This window comes from Podarcis cretensis (genome assembly GCF_951804945.1).
Source record: "Podarcis cretensis genome assembly, chromosome: 6".
Taxonomy (NCBI): domain Eukaryota; kingdom Metazoa; phylum Chordata; class Lepidosauria; order Squamata; family Lacertidae; genus Podarcis; species Podarcis cretensis.
Genome location: NC_137175.1, coordinates 29,640,991 through 29,660,638, shown reverse-complemented (window position 1 = coordinate 29,660,638; position 19,648 = coordinate 29,640,991). Strand labels below are relative to the sequence as shown.

Here is a 19,648-nt window from a genome sequence, read left to right as displayed (position 1 = left end):
TTCAATGTGGGATGGTTTTAACATTCATGAATAATGATTAAAATATACTATATCCTGCACACAGACATACACATCACACACAAGTCTTTGCACCTTGTCTTCTCTGGATTATGTGGTGAGAATTGGTTTGAATGTGTTCTCAATATGTAACATTCCCAAAGGTAGACGGGCATATAAAAAATTATTTAAAAGTCTGAAAACAAACCTTTTCTGTGTTATTGTTTATTGATAGCTCTCAAAACCATAGAACTGTAGAGTGGGAAAGGACCCTGAGAGTCATTTCCCCCCCTAATCAATTGGGTAATAAAACAATTTGCATAATTAAAGCAGGCCATAACTTGTTGTGATGGGTGATACAAACCAGCATGAAACTGATTTCATTGAACCTAAGCATACTTGACTATGTGTGGGGTTGTGGTTAACATGTTTTGTGCAAAATATTATGGAGATATTCCACAAAGCAACAAGTGTTGATTTATGTTTGGTTTGAACGTGTTCATTGTTTCTAAATAGTCTCACTCACCTTTTTACCATATTGGATTTCAAGACAGTGTACAAGTTAAATTTAAAAATAGAAAACAAGAACTGGGGCACTGAAATAAAATGTTACTATGTAGAGTGATTCAGCGCCTCCATTCCGTTATTTCTCCCCAAATATTTATCTCCCCATCCTCCTGCAACAGTCCAAAAGCATCCAGTGTGCACTGAGCACCCACAACCTATCTTCATTTGGCTCTGGGTTTTTTCAGGGTGGGGAGCTCCATTATGGTTTTGAGGAGATGTGTCAAATCTCAGCTCCAATAAAATACTGGATCTCTCCATTTATTTATTTATATACATAGCTCTCACCCCTAACTCTGGGGATATTTAAAAATACCATATTTTTCACCCTATAGGATGCACTTTTCCCCCTCCAAAAATGAAGGGGAAATCTGTGTGCGTTCTATGGGGCAAATGCAGGCTTTCGCTGAAGCTTGGAGAATGAGAGGGGTCAGTGCGCACCTACCCCTCTCGCTCTCCAGGCTTCAGGAAGCTATCAGCAAGCCTGGGGAGCCCGCGGGAGTTCCCGCAAGGCTCCCTAGGCTGCGGATAGCAGCCTGATGCCTGGAACGCGGGGCACGCTGAAGCAGAACGCCCCGTGCTTCAGGCAGATATCCTTTTCTCCTCTAAAAACTACGGTAGGTGCGTTTTTAAAAGCTCGGGCTTCCCCCGCAGCTGGGGGGGGGATAAAATTTTTTTCTTTATTTCCCCCCCAAAAAACTAGGTGCGTCCTATGGGCCGGTGTGTCCTATAGGGCGAAAAATACGGTAGCTTCTTAGTGTGGCCCTGTATAGGGAAGCTTTTTAAGGTTTAATGTTTTATTATGTTTTTATATATGCTGGAAGCCACCCAGAGTGGCCAGTGCAACCCAGTTAGATGGGTGGGGTACAAATAATAAATTGTTGTTGTTGTTAATATGACTGAGTTTAAATGTGTTCAGCAGTTTTTATGGGACTAAGTTGATATTTAAGAATGGATAAACTTGGAACTGTTTGACTTGGAAATGGCTGCTTAAATTTGATCACCACTGGAATTTTTCAGTTGATTTGATAGTGTTCACTTGGGTTTAATTGTTTGTTCATGGATTGAAGAAAGCTGATACTTTACTTTCCTCTTGCCTTATGCAAGCAATCAGGTGCTTCGTATTTTCTCTTATGTATGTCTTCACACTGCTTCAACAATAACTTCAATTGTTTCAGCAAAAGGCAGTGACAAATATTTACTTTACAGTAACAAAGAGAAATTGCAAGAAGGCAACATAGCAGGAACAGGGCATAGGGATATAAAAGGAGCCCTTTTTAATTCTGTTTTAATTATTTGCACATTGACAACAGTTTACAGTTTACATTCCCTGTTCTGGTATACCAGATTTTTTTCGAATTGTAGAAGCCAAATCATAGTTATTTCAATTACATTGCATGTATTTTCTTCCTGGAGCCAGTCAAAAATATAGTTAAACAGATCTTGTCATAGAAACAAAATTTTAAAGGTGTTTCCTATCTTGTGGCAGTGGTGATAATATTCTGGCTACTTTGCAGAACTCTAGCCCATTAATTTGATTTGAACTGATTTTATAATGAATTGCTTTTAGAATGCTGTATTATTTTACTGTTGTTAGCCGCTCTGAGCCTGGTTTCAGCTGGGGAGGGCGGGATATAAATAAAATAAATTGATGATGATGATGATGATGATGATGATGATGATGATGCAAGGTTAATCAGTAAATGAAAGTGAGATTGCTATTTTTGCCCTATTGTAATAATTTTGCCTCTTTAACCCAACAGCCTTTGCTTCCTTTGACCCCATACTGATGTGAGTAACTGAGGTTATTGCAAACAGAGCAGGGCAACAACAACAAAAAGTTGGCATCCTTTTTGATGCCTTTTTATCTTCTAAAAAACTCATCCAGAAGTGAATCCAGGGCTTTCTAGAGGGTTTGTGTGCTTAAGATCTTACATTCTCTCCATTCTAGCAAAGGTGACTAGTTGGAAGGACAGAACGAAATGCTGCAAAAATATTTGTATACTTTGACATAATATGCACTACCCTCTTTTCCCCCAGGTATATGTGACTGATACAAAAAATTAATACGGTGTTATTTTCTTTCTCTCTCTCACCAGAATGGAATATAGGAACTTCCTCCTTGGCTTCCTTCTCTGCTGCACTTTGCTCATAACCAGCTACTCTTACATGGTATTTGAGGAAAAGCAGAATGCCGTCAACGGTACGGTAAATAGTAACAAAATCAAGTTTCCGGATCTCCCACCTATCTCAATAGTAGGTCAGTAAAGTCTTCTGTTTGGAATCTTAAAAACAGAACTGGGAGGCATGCAACTTCTGAAAGAAGAACTCATTGTGTCTCTTTTACCTCTGCCTCTCTTCTGGTACTCTGTAGCCCAGCCTTGATCAAACTGGATCTAATCTGGAACTGAGCACTCCCATTATTTATTTATTTTTAAAATAAACTAATACCGTCATTTCAGGCAAGTAGGAGTGGAAAGGAACACCTCTCAAATTCAGCTGATTAATTTTACGTTTTCAAAAACAAAAGCCTATACTCCTATTAGATACTGAGTGACTGAATCCATGTAAATCCCTTAGCTATCTTTGCACTTTAGCTCAAATCATCGCAATCCCACCAATGCCTCTGTCATCCTTAAAAAAAAGCATAAAGCTATGGGGTAGCTTTCCAGGACTACTCAAACTGAACCCATATGAACCCCACCACATCACAGAGTTACCAGATGAGTCAATCAAAACTTCAAGGCTAATTTTATAAAGGCTCTTCATAGGCATTCTGGGATTAATAGAAACACATTTACATTAGCCATCTGTTCACAAATAGCTAATTGAACTAAATTGAGAGTAAAGTAAATTTGATATTGGGAAAGCTCAACATCTAAGCAAAATATGGCTTTCATAATTGACCTGAATCTGCTATCATTTCAGAATACAGCCTACCCAAGTTAAGGATTGTCATGACTTCTAAATGCTTGGGAATAAATCACAGAACATTGCAAAAGACAATAGTGGAATTCGCTTTCCTTTATAATGCTCTTGAATGAGAACGCCAGCTATATCGGTTGGAATTCCATGTAGCACTATTCTGAACATTCTGTCTGCAGAAGCATTTCAGCTCGCCAGATGGAATGATTCCCCTTCCTCCCCATGTGCTGTTCTGGAGGCTTGCATTACACAAAGGTAATTTGTGAAATTACACAAGGTAATTTCAGGGACACAAGGGGAGAAGATGAGGGAAAGCTCCATTGTGCAAGTGGAAGCCCTTGCAAGGGTTTCTGCAGATGTGGCTCCTTAGGTGAATCCCACCCAAAGTATTTTTGTAAACCATCATAGAATATAACTGAAGGGTGCAGTATAAAAGCAATGTAAAATAAATCTCAATAATTACCTTGACTGCTGAAGTCAGGTTCACTACTACCAGAATGGAGCAGAGTTGTGTTCTACTTCCTCTGACAAAGTCAACTGGATCTCAGTTATCTCTTGCATGAGGTTTGGTAGAAGATGTGTTATCACAATCCATCTGTAATGGCAACGAAGTCCACTTTGGAAAAATGAAGATATACAGGCAGTTGCTAAAATTAGATGTCTTGGAATGGGTCCAGAACCACCAGGCCATAGAACATCCCCTGCCTAGCCTCCTCTTTGGTTCTTTCCTTCCCAAAGTGAGCTGCCAAGGAGCAATAGATCATCTGTGGAGGAATACCACAGTATTATCAGAACAAACAAGCAGCAACTGCTTTCCAAGATCCATTCTAGCTAGCTTTTCAGATGCAATGGTGCCCAAACCTCCAATGATACTTTCAGCTTCTCTACCCAGTGGACCTGCACATGCGAGAATGAATGGATGATGGCAGAATAGGACATGTGCTTGTGTGTATATGAGAGTGAGAGAGAGAGAGGATGAAGGGGAGAAAGGAGGGAGAAAATGGAGAGTAAAAAGCTATGCATGACTTGGAGAAAGTAGATAGAGAAAAAAATTTCTCCTCTCATAACGCTAGAACTCAGGAACATCCAATGCAGAGTCATGTTTGAAGATTCAGGACAGACAAAAAAAAAGTACTACTTTATACATAGTTAAACAATAGAATTCACTCCCACAGGAGGCAGGGATGACTACTAACTTCAATGGTTCTAAAAGGGGGCTAGACAAATTCATGAAGAATGGCTCCTAGCTACTGGCCACAATGGCTATGCCAGAAGCAGGATGTTTTTGAATAGTAGTTTCTTGAAACCACAGTAGAGGAGAGTGCTCTTGCACTCAGTTCCTATGTTTGGGCTTCCCATAGGCATCTAGCTGTTCATTGTGACAACAGGATGCAGAACTAGATAGGCCGTTGACCTGATCCAGCCGGCTCTTCTTATGAGTGGCAGAGAGAAATTCTTTGTTTTGCAACCTTGGGTTTTCTAACAAATCAAAAAAGAACAATATAACTGTGTGACTCAGACCTACTTCCAAACTCTAGACTCTAGACAGTAAGGTACTGAGAGAGGAAAAGAGACAAGGTACATGTCTAGTACCCTGCTATGTACATTAATGTATGTGTAAATAAATCCCTGCAAGGGCAAGGGAGCATATAAGCGAGGTTGCTTATATTAGAAACAAATATAAATAGACAAATGAGAAATGACTGTAATTGAAAAGGCCTGTAAAAAGATGCTTCACACTTTCTATCAGTATAGATTTACTGTCATCAGGATTACATGGAGATCATTATACTCTTGAGTAATCATCAGTTACAAAGAGCACATGAAGCAAATCGGGATGGAATTGAGGACCTAGAAGCAGCAGCGATGGATGCATTCAGGAAGATGAAAGGCTGCAAGACAAAAGTAAATGTCAGCAGAGGTGCTGGAAGTCAGCGCTGATAGAAGGTGTGACCTCTCTTTTTGTAGGCCTTTTCAATTACATCCTTCAGTAGGGAAATGATGAACAAGTACCATAAGGCTTTTCAGTGTGTATTTAAAACACAAAAGGCATATTATCTATTATGTGAGATTTCCAAGAGAGGAACTAGATGAAACATGATCTGACATAGGTTGTGCTAAATTGCTATAAAGCATAAGGAGGGAGGTAATTTAATGTACAGCTGAGTGAGAAGGGTCCTTTCCCACAGCCATTTTTTCTCCTGGGTGGAGTTATTTTTGATCTGGAAAGTGGTAGGGCAACAGTGATTTCAGTGGTACAAGATAGGAAGAGACATTCCTTCCTGTCTGCCCCAATGCACTTTATACTCCCAGCCCACATATGATTTTGACAGCGTCACATGGATCACATCTGTCTGCAGAGGGTCAGTTATGGCTTTATATCCAGGTGGTGTATAAAGGTTTGATTTGAATTACAATGATTTTTAGCAGTACTATATTTTTGTAAGAGCATCTGTGCAGCAAGCATGGCCAATAGCCAGGGATTATGGAAGCTGTAGTTAAGCAACATCTGGAGGACCAATGATTCCCCACACCTGACACAGCAGGAAACCATGGCTTCTCATTACATCCAAACCTACCCAATTCTTCAATGTCATACTTCCACCCAGCCTATTAAGGAGATTATTTTCACCTGCAAGAGGTGAAGAAAGGAGGTGGGTTAGAGAACTGTTGGAGAAATAGGAGGAGAGTTGCAGAAGCTATGTCTCCAAGTGCTGAAAGTTATAGGCAATGTCACCTGGTGATAAGCTGAATGCTCAAAAGCTCAAGCAAACCTGGCATGCTCAAAATCAAATGAACATATGGAGCAAGGTGGTTGCACTAGATTATATATAATTCAGTAAGGGTTACCCAAAACGTTTTTTAGTGCTCAGATAGATGAGAAGCATAGAGTTGCCATCACTCCCCATCTCTTTACCCCCCCCCCCATTCTTCATAAGTATATTTTTGTATGTATAGTTCTTCTGACCCTACAATTGACATCTCATGATGTATGGCATATAAAAAGCAATACTGTACCCCCCTCCAAATGTACTCAGCAGGCCCTGTCAATGTGACCAGTGATCAGGGAGGTGGCAGGGTATAGAACCAAATGGTGCAAATGTCCCGGAAGGCCTGTAAACACCATCTTGGTAGTCAAGATAACCCCAAGACTAATTCGTATTTACGGCAAAAATAAACTCATACATGTTTATCTGCTTGCTTTGAAGCTTTAAAGTCTCAAGCTGGCTGCCTTTCAGCCACTCCCTTATCTGAGAGATGAATGGGACTGGGGAACGGACCTCTAAGCCAGGGGTTGTTAATTGGGGCCAGCTTACGTAGCTGGCTTTTTATATAAGTAGCCCATATACAATTGGCCTGTCACAAACAAAGCTATGGTGCTTGCTGTTTCAGTATCCATCCTGAGGTATAGCAGCAAGGAATCCTGCATTGCTGTATGTAACCTTCTTGATATAAAGCACTTGAACTGATCACTTTGCCATTTTATGCATATTTCTTTGGAATCCCTGCAACTGAGTTATTTGGGGCATCAGTCAATCCTTCGTTCTGGTCTGTATATGGACTCACGGGGATGAAACATGGTGTTGTAGTAGCATCTGGAAGGTACTACATCACCTACCTCTGAAGTAAGCAAAATGTGAGGTGACACAGAGGGTGATGTCATCATGTTACATATTGTAATTTGCCACATTACTTGGAATAAGGGGACAGGGACAAGCAATGTGAGAAAATCCATGTCTCACAAAGTGTTATGTACTGAAGTTATCACCCTGGGCCAGCAGGGGGATACTGTAGATAGTTATGCAAATAAAGGATCGAAAAGTGACGTTCAGTGATTGGATAGTTTTGTAGGCAAATGAAGGATCGAAAAGTGACGTTCTGTGATTGGATAGTTTTAGAATGTTGTTACAGTAACAAGGTACTGAAGCTCTATATAAGCAGGCTGACTGAGCCCCTCAGTTTAGTTCTGTTCTGACATCGGAATAAAGAAGAGCTGTTTGAAGAATCACTGTGTCGTCTGCTATGTTCGCCCACAACTTAACACAAAGTATCTACTTTCATGTTACACATTCGTGCATTGTAACACCTTTAATAAAATGTTTTTTCCCCTCTAAAGATTTAACCAAAACGTCCCTGAAGCTCAGCAGGAATGAGGCTGAGAAAAGGAAATCTATGAAGGTGAGTGATCCATCTTGAAAAGTCAGCAACGTCAAAATAGTTCAAGTTGTCAGTAACAGGTTATAGGACTTCTCACTTTTACATTTCTGTTGCTGATGGGGATATCTATATTACCAGCTTATATTAGCAAGTACAGTATCTCTGTTCTTATATATATAACTCACCTTTATGTGTCTTCACACTCTAAAATCAGTTAAGAAAAAAGCAAGGTATGTACCTCACATCTAGTTTAGTCCAAAGTTCATACATACACAGACACACAATATCCTTCATGGAAGCCAAGGCAGCATAACTGTAATTCCCAAGCAGTTGCCACTCTGGCCAGAACTACTTAGCTTCAATAAGATGGTGGCCACATGTGCCATATGTGAAGTGTTTCAATTGCACATGATTTCATGCAAGTGCTTGATAATCTGGAACATAACCCTAGTGTAAATCAGGGGTTGCCTGTATACTGGATATGCTTCGTGTGGGGACGTTTATATAATTTAGCAGAGTTTAAACGATCCTCTGTTTGAGTTTATGCAGCAGCAAGAGGGTTGCTAACTCGTTTGAGTCCTATCAATAATTATACCTTCCTGGTTGATAATCCTTTTCTGTTCCTCTTAAAGAAAACACACATGAATCTGAATCATATTAACATAAACTACTTTACTTTCAGATTCATTCAGGTTTACACAGTTGTTCCTGAAGGCAGGCTTAGGTTACATGACAGATAAACTATATACTAGATAGTAGTGAATCATGAGAACACTGCATCCGAGCAGTTACCAGTTAAAACTCCTAGCAGCAACCAACCAGCTGACAAAACTGCCTGCCACATAGAGGCGGTTAGTCTTCTCGGAATGTTGGACTTGACTGACAGCTTTATATCCCACAGTTTGGGGGGACAGGGTTGGCACTAATTACAAGTTTGATATTAGGTTTGACTGCTAGTAGAGAACTAAATCAGAATCTATACAGTCGGATCAATTGAACCATGAGATTATCTGTGAATGCCAGACATGCTAAAAGAAAAATTATACGGTTGCCTTCAGCAGAACAACTAGATAGGAAAATAAGCTTATTTCCAGAGAACAACACATATCCACAGTAAAACTACAGTAATTGACAGGTATGCAAAAAATTGGATTTAAAAATGGATCACAGACTTTCTTCCTGACCTTCAATAATGTTTTTTTTAAGCTTCTTTATTATTCAACAATGTTGATATATTACATTTACCAGCTTCACAGACCAGTAGAAACAGTGAAATCTGCCTTATACTGAGTTAGACCACTGGTTCATCCAACCTAGTATTGTCAACCCTGACAAGCCATAACTCTTGAGGGTTTCAGTTCACCCTTACTGGAGATGCCTGGGATTGAACCCAATACCTTCTGCAAGGAAAGCATACACTCTACTAGTGATCTATGGCCCTTCTCTGGAATTTTATTTTAAGTAGATTTTTTTAAGAGCAACAAATCCTCACTGTTGCAGGGCTGCCATACATCTGGATCTTCCCAGACATTAACAGGATTTCAGAGGTGGAACTGACGTCCAGGGGGAATGTGGTGCTTTGTCTTGGATCTTAGGCAAGTCAATAGAAAAACTGTGCAGGCTTTCCTTTAAAAAAACTCAACAACTTTTGGGGTGTCCTGAACTATGGCAACCTTACACTGTTGGAACTCTTATTATACTTTATTGTAGCCAAGATTTATTAAGCTTTTCATCCTTTTTTCCCCTCCTCAGAAAAAGGCACAGCAAAAAAAGCCTCCCCAACCCAGACCACCACCACCACCCAACTGTGTGCCTACTTGGTCAAGCTGCAAGCCACCATCTCGTCCCTGCTGCGATTTTTGTGCCTTCTGTCACTGCCGACTATTTCAGACAGTCTGCTACTGCCGTATGGGAAACCCAAACTGCTAAATCAAAAACCAGGGATGCCACGGGGACTCTGTGTCTTATTAGACCCATAAGTGTGTCTTCTAGGCCTCTTTGTCTTATGTGCATTGCAAAGGAAGCCAAGAACTTTTGAAGCTGGCTGGCTTTTACTCCCTCCCAAACTGCATGAATTATGGGATATATTTCATGAGGTAAATGCTGTCATAAACAAGACAGCCACTGCCCTAGCAAGTATGACAATGAATGGAAAGAAAGGAGATGCAGCCTGACGGCCTGAAAGGGTATTTACAAGAGAGGTGAAAAGAAGCAGATTTCATGTCAAGAAGGAATTATATCTCTCTTCAGAAGTGGTATTATATTGCACATTACAAGTTTGAATGAGAAACATGGGCCACTGACTAGCTACAAAAGGCACATTCCAGAAAGTCAGCCATGTAGCAATAAAGAAGATTTTTAAATAGTATAGGGCAGATGGAGACAAGCTACTGCTCAGTCTTTTATAGTTAGCTTTCTGTCAAGGGTGGAAGATAAAAGCCTGTTGAAACTGCCAACCCAAGGTCTAGAAAAGAGTGGCCCTTACCCAAATTATGACCACTGCATCTCCTTTGAAGCGGGGAGTATGGCCGCACTTAGTTCCACAGACACCTACTGAATAGTATGATATCAACACAACATGCCACAAATCCAGCCCATCCTATTTACCACAGTGGCTAACCATATGCCTATGGGAATCCTACAAGCAAGATACAAAGGTAATAGACCTCTCCTGTGCTGTTGTCCGCAGCAACTGGTTGTCAGAGGTGCACTGCTTCTGTAACAAAAGGTAACAAAAGGCTATTGCGCCTAGCAGCCATTAATGACTTTACTCATAAAGAAATCATAGAATCATAGAGTTGGAAGGAACCCTGAGGATCATCTAGTCCAGGCATATCCAACTGCCAAGAGAATGTGATCTACTCCCAGTATAAAAAAAAAAAACTGGCAGTGATCTACCCATTGTCATTGGAGGGAAGAGGAGCATGCGTGCGGTGGACTGCCCAGAATTTTTGAGCTTTTTTTAGGAGGGTTGTTGAGCTTTTTGGGGGGAGGATTGCACAGTTTTTTAGTTTTTTCCACAAGCACTTCTCACATGCACAAATATTCTTTTTTTACTTTGCTACTATGATGTGGGGACGCAGGTGGCGCTGTGGGTTAAACCACAGAGCCTAGGACTTGCCAGTCAGAAGGTCGGCAGTTCGAATCCCCACAATGGGGTGAGCTCCCGTTGCTCAGTCCCAGCTCTTGCCCACCTAGCAGTTTGAAAGTATGTTAAGGTGCAAGTAGATAAATAGGTACCACTCCGGCGGGAAGGTAAGGAGAGTTTCTGTGCTCTGCTCTGGTTCGCCAGAAGTGGCTTAGTCATGCTGGCCACATGATCCGGAAGCTATCTGCGGACAAACGCCGGCTCCCAAGGCCAGTAAAGTGAGATGAGCGCCACAACCCCAGAGTCGTCCGCGACTGGACTTAACGGTCAGAGGTACCTTTACCTTTTTAAGGATCCCATGATCTACCAGGATCAGCTGGGGATCTACCAGTAGATCACGATCTACTGGTTGGACATCCCTGATCCTGTCCCCTGCAGTGGAGGAATATGCAGCTGTCCCTTACAGAGATCAGACTTGCAACCTTGGTGTTATCAGCACCACACTCTAACCAACTGAGCTATCCTTCATGAATCCAACCCTTTTTAAACCATCACAATTGGTGCCCGTCACTACATCACAAACTACATTTACTTCCCATTGTGAAAAAATGCACTCCTCTTTCATTCTTTTATTTTTTTTTAAATTAAATACATTCTATCACTGCAGCAAATCTCATCTCAATATCTCCACTTTTAGGTAGCCTGTGCTAAAATAGATATGATTTCTTTACCAAATTAATTCAAACTCTGTCCCAAAAATACCTGGGCTCTGCAGGCTGTGTTGATTAAGCAAGTTTTCTTGCTTAATCTATACAGGTTAATCAACTCATCTGCTAGCAATGGGTACTTTCCAATAACTCTGCAGTGCAGTTCCCCCTTCACAGACCTACAATTCCAGGTATTTTTCATAAACTACAGTTCCCAGGATTCTTTGGAATATGTTGTGTGCTTTAAATGTCTGCTTGAATGTTCTTTAAATATAAAGTGTCTGTCGCGATGAGGAATAGGATAGGGCAGCAAAGCAATACGTCAGGCAGAAATCCATAGCGAAATAGAAAAAAAGAGGAAACTTAAATTGAGATGAAAACACTGAATATCTAAGGCCTGTTGGGAATTGGAAAAATGGGGGGTGGGGAGAGACACCAGGGTTTTTTCAGTTTTTTTCCAAACAGAAAAAAATTGGCTTGGGGGGGAACTGAGTCCCCCCCCCCAATTTTTCTGGGTTTTTTCCCAGGCCTTCCCATCTCTTGAAGGGACCCCAACAATCATCTAGACCACCTCACTGCAATGCATGACTCTCAACCAACCATCAACTATGAAGAAAAGGAACATTTAGCAACTTTAAAATATATGGAAAAAACAGTGAAAGAATAAGGGGGGGGGGAATTAACGGTATATGTTCAATTTGTATTGCATAAATAACAGGCATTAATACAGATCAATAAAAATAGCATTTCTTATGCTATTTATGTTTCTTTTTGGGATTAATAAATAAATAAATTTCCACATGCACTGTCAGAGAAAAATAGCAACAACACAGAAGAATCACACAGTATAGAGGAGGAGGAGCATATACAAATAAATACACAGTACTTTAAAAAATAATGTAAGAAATCTATAGGCTGCCTAAGGAAACATAGACATTATTGTTTTATGACCAAAAAAGAGTGGAGCAAATTGAATAAAAGAGGTGATAAGCAAAAATATTTCAAGCTTACTTGAACAAAGCTGATAAATAAATAGGCTTTGATCTGTGACTTGGGCCTGCCCTCTCAGGGATAAGGAAAAACACTTCAAGTTTACTTGAAGTTGATAAATAAATAGTCCTATAAATAGTCTTTGAATTATTTAGCTTCAAGTAAACCTGATTTCTCTCTCCCACCCCACCCCCTTTATTTCAAGTTTACTTAAAATTGACTAATATTCTTCGGACTAATTATTAGCTTCAAGTAAACATGAAATGGTTTCCCTTCTGAGAGGGCAGGCCCAAATCACTTTTCTGCCTAAGGCAGAACAACATTCCCAGTCAAGGTGCATTGTAACTTTGGCTGGTCTAGTTATTTTGGCTCCTAAATCAGATAATCCCATAGGTGCCTCTCCACCCCTCCCCTCTGGGAGTATAAATACAACAAGTATATAAATTAACCTTTTTTCTGCCCTTGCATAACATGCAAAATCGGTTGCCTGAGGGAGCTGCCTCAGCCTCACTCTGCTTAATGGTGAGGCCGGTCCTGAAAGCAAAATTGAATGAAGTTATGTGAGGAAAATAAAACTGAGGAAGGAAGGAAAGGGAACACTTCTTTTTAAAAAATGAACCAATGTTGGCATACTGTCAATAAAGAAAAATAACTATAGATATAGAATGTTTGTACAGCAAGCTGAAGATAACCAAGGGAAATAAGACTGCTTATCCAGGGGTCAGCAACCTTTTTCAGCCGTGGGCCGGTCCACCGTCCCTCAGACCATGGGCCAGTGGGCCGGACTATATTTGGGGGGAGGGGGGATGAACGAATTCCTATGCCCCACAAATAACCCAGAGGTGCATTTAAAATTAAAGGACACATCCTACTCATGCAAAAACACGGTGATTCCCGGACCATCCACAGGCCAGATTTAGAAGGCGATTGGGCCGGATCCGGCCCCCGGGCCTTAGGTTGCCTACCTCTGGCTTATACCAAAATAGAACCCCCGTATTGAAAAACTGAAGAAGAGAGGATATCAAAAGGCATCTATATGCATAGATGCACTGTAAAAGAAATCACCTTTATCTGCATGACTTAAAGAGAATACTGAAGGTTCAGGGCTGGCTCAAGACACCTTATTGCCTGAGGAAGAACAGAAAATTGCATATAGTACCCATGGTCAAATTATTCAGGCACCTGAATAATATACATAATTTGATAAGTGTGTGCCAATATTGCTTTGTCGCTCAGCGAAACAATTCACAAGTGAGAAAAGCGGTTCCTTTAAGACAGGGACTGATCACTGTTGGGAACAGGATACCAAATTAGAGGAACTTTTGATCAGTGCTGTGGCCCTCCAAATGTTTTCATATTCCCATCAGTCCCAGACAGCATAGTCCATGGTCAGGGTGCTGGTAGCCGAATGTCCAAGATCTTTCCAAAATCCTCCTGCATATTATTTCCTCCAGGAAATTTACCAGTGTAACAGTAGTCTTGTTTTTATCTGCAGGCGTCAATTTAAAATGATTCCCCTGAACATGAACACACAACATAGCAAAGCATTATATATGTATATTTAGGAAGATGAGTTTTTGGCACACTAATTAATGTTTAATTTTTTTAAAAAAACTATTTAATTTAGGAGGAGAATGCATACAAATTAAAACAGTGAACTTTGGTTTTTTGTACGTCCCCATTTGTACTGCTGAATACAAAAAAAACTAAGGGGGATGTGAAGGCCCTTTCCAGAAGAATCTGACTGATCACTGTTGGGAACAGGGTACTAAATTAGAGGAACTTTTGAACCAATTCAGCAGGTCTTGTCTTATGCTCTGATGAGGTGGCGGACTAACAACAGTACAATCCTAACCATGCCTGAATTCTGAACTGCATTGCTTCTGGTTAGAGCTGCCATATGCCAGGATTCAGCTGTCAGAATGTTTTTTGAGATTTTGCAAAAAAAAAAAAGTGTTCTACAAATCCCCCCCCCCCAAAAAAGTGGTATATTATGGTTGAAGTGGTTGATTATGTTCTAAACACACCATGATTATTTTTTAAAATATAAAAAAGCTACGGTCTATACAGAAATAATAACAACCCCTAAATCCATCATAGAGCTTTAATAGTCAACAGGCTTTAATTAGCACAATGTGAAAAAGGTTTAGAATTACGTGGTTCACCCTTCACCAATCTTGTGCCCTCCAAACAACAGTCATGCAATGTGCTGGCTGAGGTTGATGAGAATTATAAAACCCAAACCATCTAGATGCACCAGGCTGTTGAACACTGGTATGGTGGTACAATCTGTAATTCTGCCACCTCACTCGGTGTAGTGCATAACGTGGCTATATCCAAGCAGAATTTACTTGAGTGCCCTTCACACATTCCCCAAGCATACAGGAGCTATTTTCTTAAGATGTGCTCTCACATCTGTATTAAAGCACAGTGAATCATCTGTCATTGGGCTTTCTGGGGCATGAGGATAACTTGCAGACTTGGATTTCCTTACAGAGAACTGTGTGAGAACAAAGTAAACAAAGAGACACAAAAAATATAGATGTATTCTGTGAAGTGGGCTCAGAAACGTTTGTTTTTATGCCTTTGCTATTTAATTCTTTTTCACCCTCTTCAAAGACCAGTGCTCAATATAAAGGCCAGATGTTAAGAGAGAGTGGAGGGCAGGTTTGCTAGTCCATCCTTCTATGAAGTTGGGACAGAAAGACAGAGACAGAGACCAAGAGGGAGTCTAAGCAGTGACAGACAAAACCTCAAAGAACATTTGTCTCCCTCAACCTTGTCTATTGACTGCCATAAATCTTAGAAGGTTGGATTCTATTAAAATGCTCGTAACAATTACGGTACTTCTAATCAGCCCTACAGCGTTGGAGATCTGCACTTAATTTGCTTACAAAGAAAAACCCCAAAGTGAAAAGAAGGGATAGTTCACACCATAAAAGCAGCCATCCATCCAGTGATGTTCAGATATGAGGTTTCAATCATTTCCAAATTCACAATAATGTTCTCCAAAATTAGAGTTCAGATTTTTAGCATGGCATGTTGATCTTGTTGTCTAATATGAAAGTGTTGACAGAGGACAAACCAGCCACCTTGGCCTCAATCCAGTAAACCCATTTCTGCCTTTTGTTGGATTCCACCAAACAGCAGAAATCTTGCACAGCATCATAACCTGCTTTTTTAAATTAATGGCAGCACAAAATATCAGGGAGCCTTGTAGTATGGTTGTCAAGCAAACTTAACAAAATCCCAGCTGTGAGGGCTCCTCTTCAAAAAGGAGTAATAAAAATATCACACTGGTTATTAAAGACCAATACATGAAGATGGGAATGAAAGAGAACCAGACAAATAATAATGATTCATGCAGCCTTCCCCAATTGAGTGTCCTCCAGATGTTTTGGACTGAGGGCTGATGAGAGTTGTAATCCAGAACAACTGGAGGGCACAAGGTTGGGAGGGGCTGTGCTAGAGTAAAAATACAATTATTAGCAGAAGCAAATGAAGGATAATAACTTGTAGAAGATAATTAAGAATGTGGTTTTCGCTTTTATTGAAATCAATTAGACTTTAAATGTGTTTAACTTGGGTTGGATAACATATTATGTCAGGAGACTGCCTAATACCACAGCAAAACAAAATAGAAATACTGCAGCCTAGATCATGAATTCCTTATTTAGGTGGAACCACATGATGAAAATATGGTGTCCCCAACTCCGTGTTTTCCTTACAAGGGAAATATGAGGGCTGGTGGAACTTAAAAGGAAACAGCAGTGGAAGGAGTTCTCCAGCTGCTGATTCTCCCCTACAAATGCCCTTTCCAATGATTTGAATTGTTTCTTCACCCACCTGGGCTCCAAAGCAGTAAGTTCAGCTGAGGGGAAAGATAGGCGGGAGAACCATTTGCAGGAGAGAAGTGGTTAGTATAAGGCTGTTGTTTTTTAATAATTTTTATTAACCAACCAATCAAATCAAATCACATCACATCACATCACATAAATTCCGAATTACAAAGCCGAATTTTAAATTTTGTTGAGGGGACCCATATTTCAAGATCCGAAGGGGGATTCTGATCATCTTCTTGCTACTGCGTTAATGTCCACCCAGTCTTATCTTGCTGTTTCCGCATCTCATCTTGTTCGTATATTTTCTCTTTTTTCTTTATGATCTCTTCTGATAATCTCCTTAAGCCGATAAACACCAATAATAATCCTGTGTGAATTTTCCGTTCATCCAATCCTCAAATCGAGATGGTTTCCATATATCATCGCATTCATAAATAACATCGCTCTTTCCATCATTAATCACAGAACTGTCATTCTTAAGTCCCTCTGAGAAGTTTCACCCACAATATAAAAACAGCTCTATTTCTCCTCCCAGACTTAAGTCCTCCGACAGAACTTCCCAATATGGCGATGGTATTTTTAACTGCGTCATTCCAAAGCCCTTATACACACTCTTCTTAAAGTATGCTTTGGTTAGAAAGTTTATCTCCACACAGACATAAATCCACAGCTTAAGTCCTTCAAATGACATTTCTGACTTGTGAGGGGAGGGATTCTTGTTTAATCACATAGAGGAAAGAAAGGAAAGTTTTTTCCCCTCCCCCATCCTGTCCTTTTGCCATACCAAGTCTTGGTGTGTCTTCATCTGGTTAATTCTTGTTCTTCCGACTCATCTCGTTTATCAGAGATCTCTTCTGTTAGCAGTCTTTACTCCCCCTCCTTCCTTGAAATATGTGCATTCGCTTCATCCTAATCGTTTCTTTTGAGGTTCTTGCAGTTAGAGGCGCAGATCAGAGGCAGCATCCAGGAGCGCCGATATGCACAGAAGGGCATTCTGCCTAGTTCCCCCATCCCCTCAAATTCGGGGGTGGTATAGGGCACAGCAGGCAAGGGCAGCCCCTCCCCCACAATCCTGGGGAGGTAGGGAGGCTATTACTCCCATCACAGCCTCCAAATTACCTCGTGTGGGTCGGAGAGATGTTATTGTCAGCCATCTTCTGATGCGCCCCTAGTGGCCCCTCTAGTATAAGAAAGTTTAAGCACTCTTCCTTATCACCCACCAAATCTCACTGGCAAATATCCTCTTTGCCCCACATTTGTATTAGCTCAATAAATACAGGTTTAGGAACCAAATATGTGGTTTTCTTCTCAATTCCATATTCCATTCCAATAACAATCAGTTCTTAATCCTGCAATCCTATGCAAAAACAAAAATGAAAGTAAATCCCATTTTGCTTACTGATACTTCTGTCAATTTTTGGTTCTCTGTATTTCTCACTTTTCCAATCTTAAATTTGGTTTTGCATATTTCTAGAGAAATTTGACAATTTTCTGTTTTAAGATCCTTGTGAAAGTTCTTCAGCATTTCAGTGGAAATTTAGTCTAATATACACATATGAAGTTTTGACTAATATACGCTTTTTGCAAGCAATTTCTAGCCATATAATGCATTTTATATGTTATGTTCAAGAATATATTCATTTTTATACATATTTTTACCTAATATGTGCATTTTTGTCAACTCTGATTGGTGAAACAATTGCATCACAAAATTTGGTTAAGTGCACTTCTCATATTGTTTCAGAAAGTACGAATTTGACAAATTCCGCTTTGTGAAAGAGCCCCACCATTACTAGGGAGAAGCAAGGCTTTTATAACATAGATATAATTTGGGGGGGAGATATTGTTATCAACTTAGGCTCCACACCAGTCCCACATTTTTCTTCTTCTGAAGTTCCCACTCTCCCTGTTTCGACAACAACAAACACCTCTTTTGCAGAAAATGAAGATTTTTTGAGTTTAAATATCTCCAGCAAAGGAAAGACCCCCACCTCCTGAGGAACTGTAGCTTACTTCTCACAAAGCTACAATTCTCAGCACTTAACTAACTACAGCTATCAGAATTCTTTCCAGGGGGCAGTCATCTTTACATTTACAGCATGTACACAGCTTCACTGTCAAACTACATTTATCGTTAGGGAGTTTTGCCTAAACAGAGATCTAAAATCTGCTTTCCTGCCATTTTTACCTGTTGGTTCTAGTCCTGATCTCCAGAGCAACAGAGAGTAAGCCTATTTCATACTCTGCAATAACAGCCCTTCCGATATTTGAAGACCAGTATTAAGATGTATTCATTTAGAGTTTATTTACTTCGAAGCAGCATAAAGTTTGGTAAGAAAAGCAAATCAACATTTGGTCTACATGTGGGCATGTATACGTGTGTGGAGATGTGAACAAGCACATGGGCAGCTAAATGCAGTTAAATATTTTTTACTTAGACCGTTATGAGATTTTTAACACAGTAATTCAGGACCAAATTCGATGTGATGTTGATAGCATGGTGCACAGGGAAAGATTTGACCATATCCCCCACTTCAAAATCCAATGAACATTTTCCCTCCCCAAAACTTCTATTAGTTCTGAAGGGGAGAGCTCCCATTGTCTGCTTCAGAGGTAATTTTATCAGGAGCAGTCAGGGGGATTGAAAACAGTCCCGATATCCTCTCCTCCCCCCCATAATGGCTTTTTGACATTTTTTTAAACTGTGCACATTACTTGCTTTCACCCAGATGTCATATCTCCTTTGGCCCGCAGTTAACTATTTTGTTATGCATTTAGAATTAACCAGGAATTAATTATGTCTTTTTTCCATACACTCACATGATCTTCTGTTACTACTGCTTTTTCACCACTATTTGGATACAAAGGTGTGCGCAAGATGTTGTTTCTAATATTTCCTGTGACTCATTACCATGATAATTAATAGCAAAAAGGACAATGTGTTCCACAATAAGCACTGTGAAATAATCATATGCCTTACTGAATTTCTTGGCCGTGGCTCACATTGCGTGATCGTTTACAGGGTATGGAAACGAATAAAGTATTTATCAAAAATAATGCTTCTTGTCTTTTAAAAATAATTGGGTTGGGAAGGAAAATTTCCTGATCACTGTCAAGATAATATAGATTGAAGAGTAACATACATAATAATATCAGTAGAAATGTGATTATAAAGGAAACTGTGGAGATGATTCCACAATGAATGTTATACATTCTTTTGCTCAAAAGCTCTGAGCCTCTCAAGGTCTTCTCTCAGTGTATGAATGAAACTATTATATTCTGCTTCAAACTTCTGAATGGTGGGCTCCAAGTTTATGTCTGTCTTTCAACCAAATTATGTTCTCTCTTCTGTCAAAAAGCTAATTCCATTAGTCTGT

General features: G+C 40.1%; 1 protein-coding gene and 1 long non-coding RNA gene across 8 annotated transcripts in view; one reads left to right on the top strand and one right to left on the bottom strand.

Annotated features, from left to right (window-relative positions):
• LOC307218066 overlaps positions 1-9,383 on the bottom strand; it is an 80,274-nt gene extending 70,891 nt beyond the window's left edge. For all 7 annotated transcript variants that reach the window (XR_013839727.1, XR_013839728.1, XR_013839729.1 and 4 more), the window contains exons 1-2: positions 8,321-9,383; positions 3,950-4,081 (exon numbers count right to left, since the gene is read on the bottom strand). This is a non-coding gene — a long non-coding RNA (uncharacterized lncRNA). The remainder of the gene's footprint in view (positions 1-3,949; positions 4,082-8,320) is intronic.
• Positions 1-19,328, top strand: part of ASIP (agouti signaling protein) — a 90,129-nt gene extending 70,801 nt beyond the window's left edge. Inside the window, exons 3-6 of the mRNA XM_079980079.1 lie at positions 2,661-2,821; positions 7,604-7,665; positions 9,397-16,356; positions 17,462-19,328. Of these exons, the coding sequence (XP_079836205.1) occupies positions 2,661-2,821; positions 7,604-7,665; positions 9,397-9,573 (400 nt within the window). The 3' untranslated portion in view covers positions 9,574-16,356; positions 17,462-19,328. The remainder of the gene's footprint in view (positions 1-2,660; positions 2,822-7,603; positions 7,666-9,396; positions 16,357-17,461) is intronic.
• The last annotated feature ends 320 nt before the right edge of the window (positions 19,329-19,648 follow it).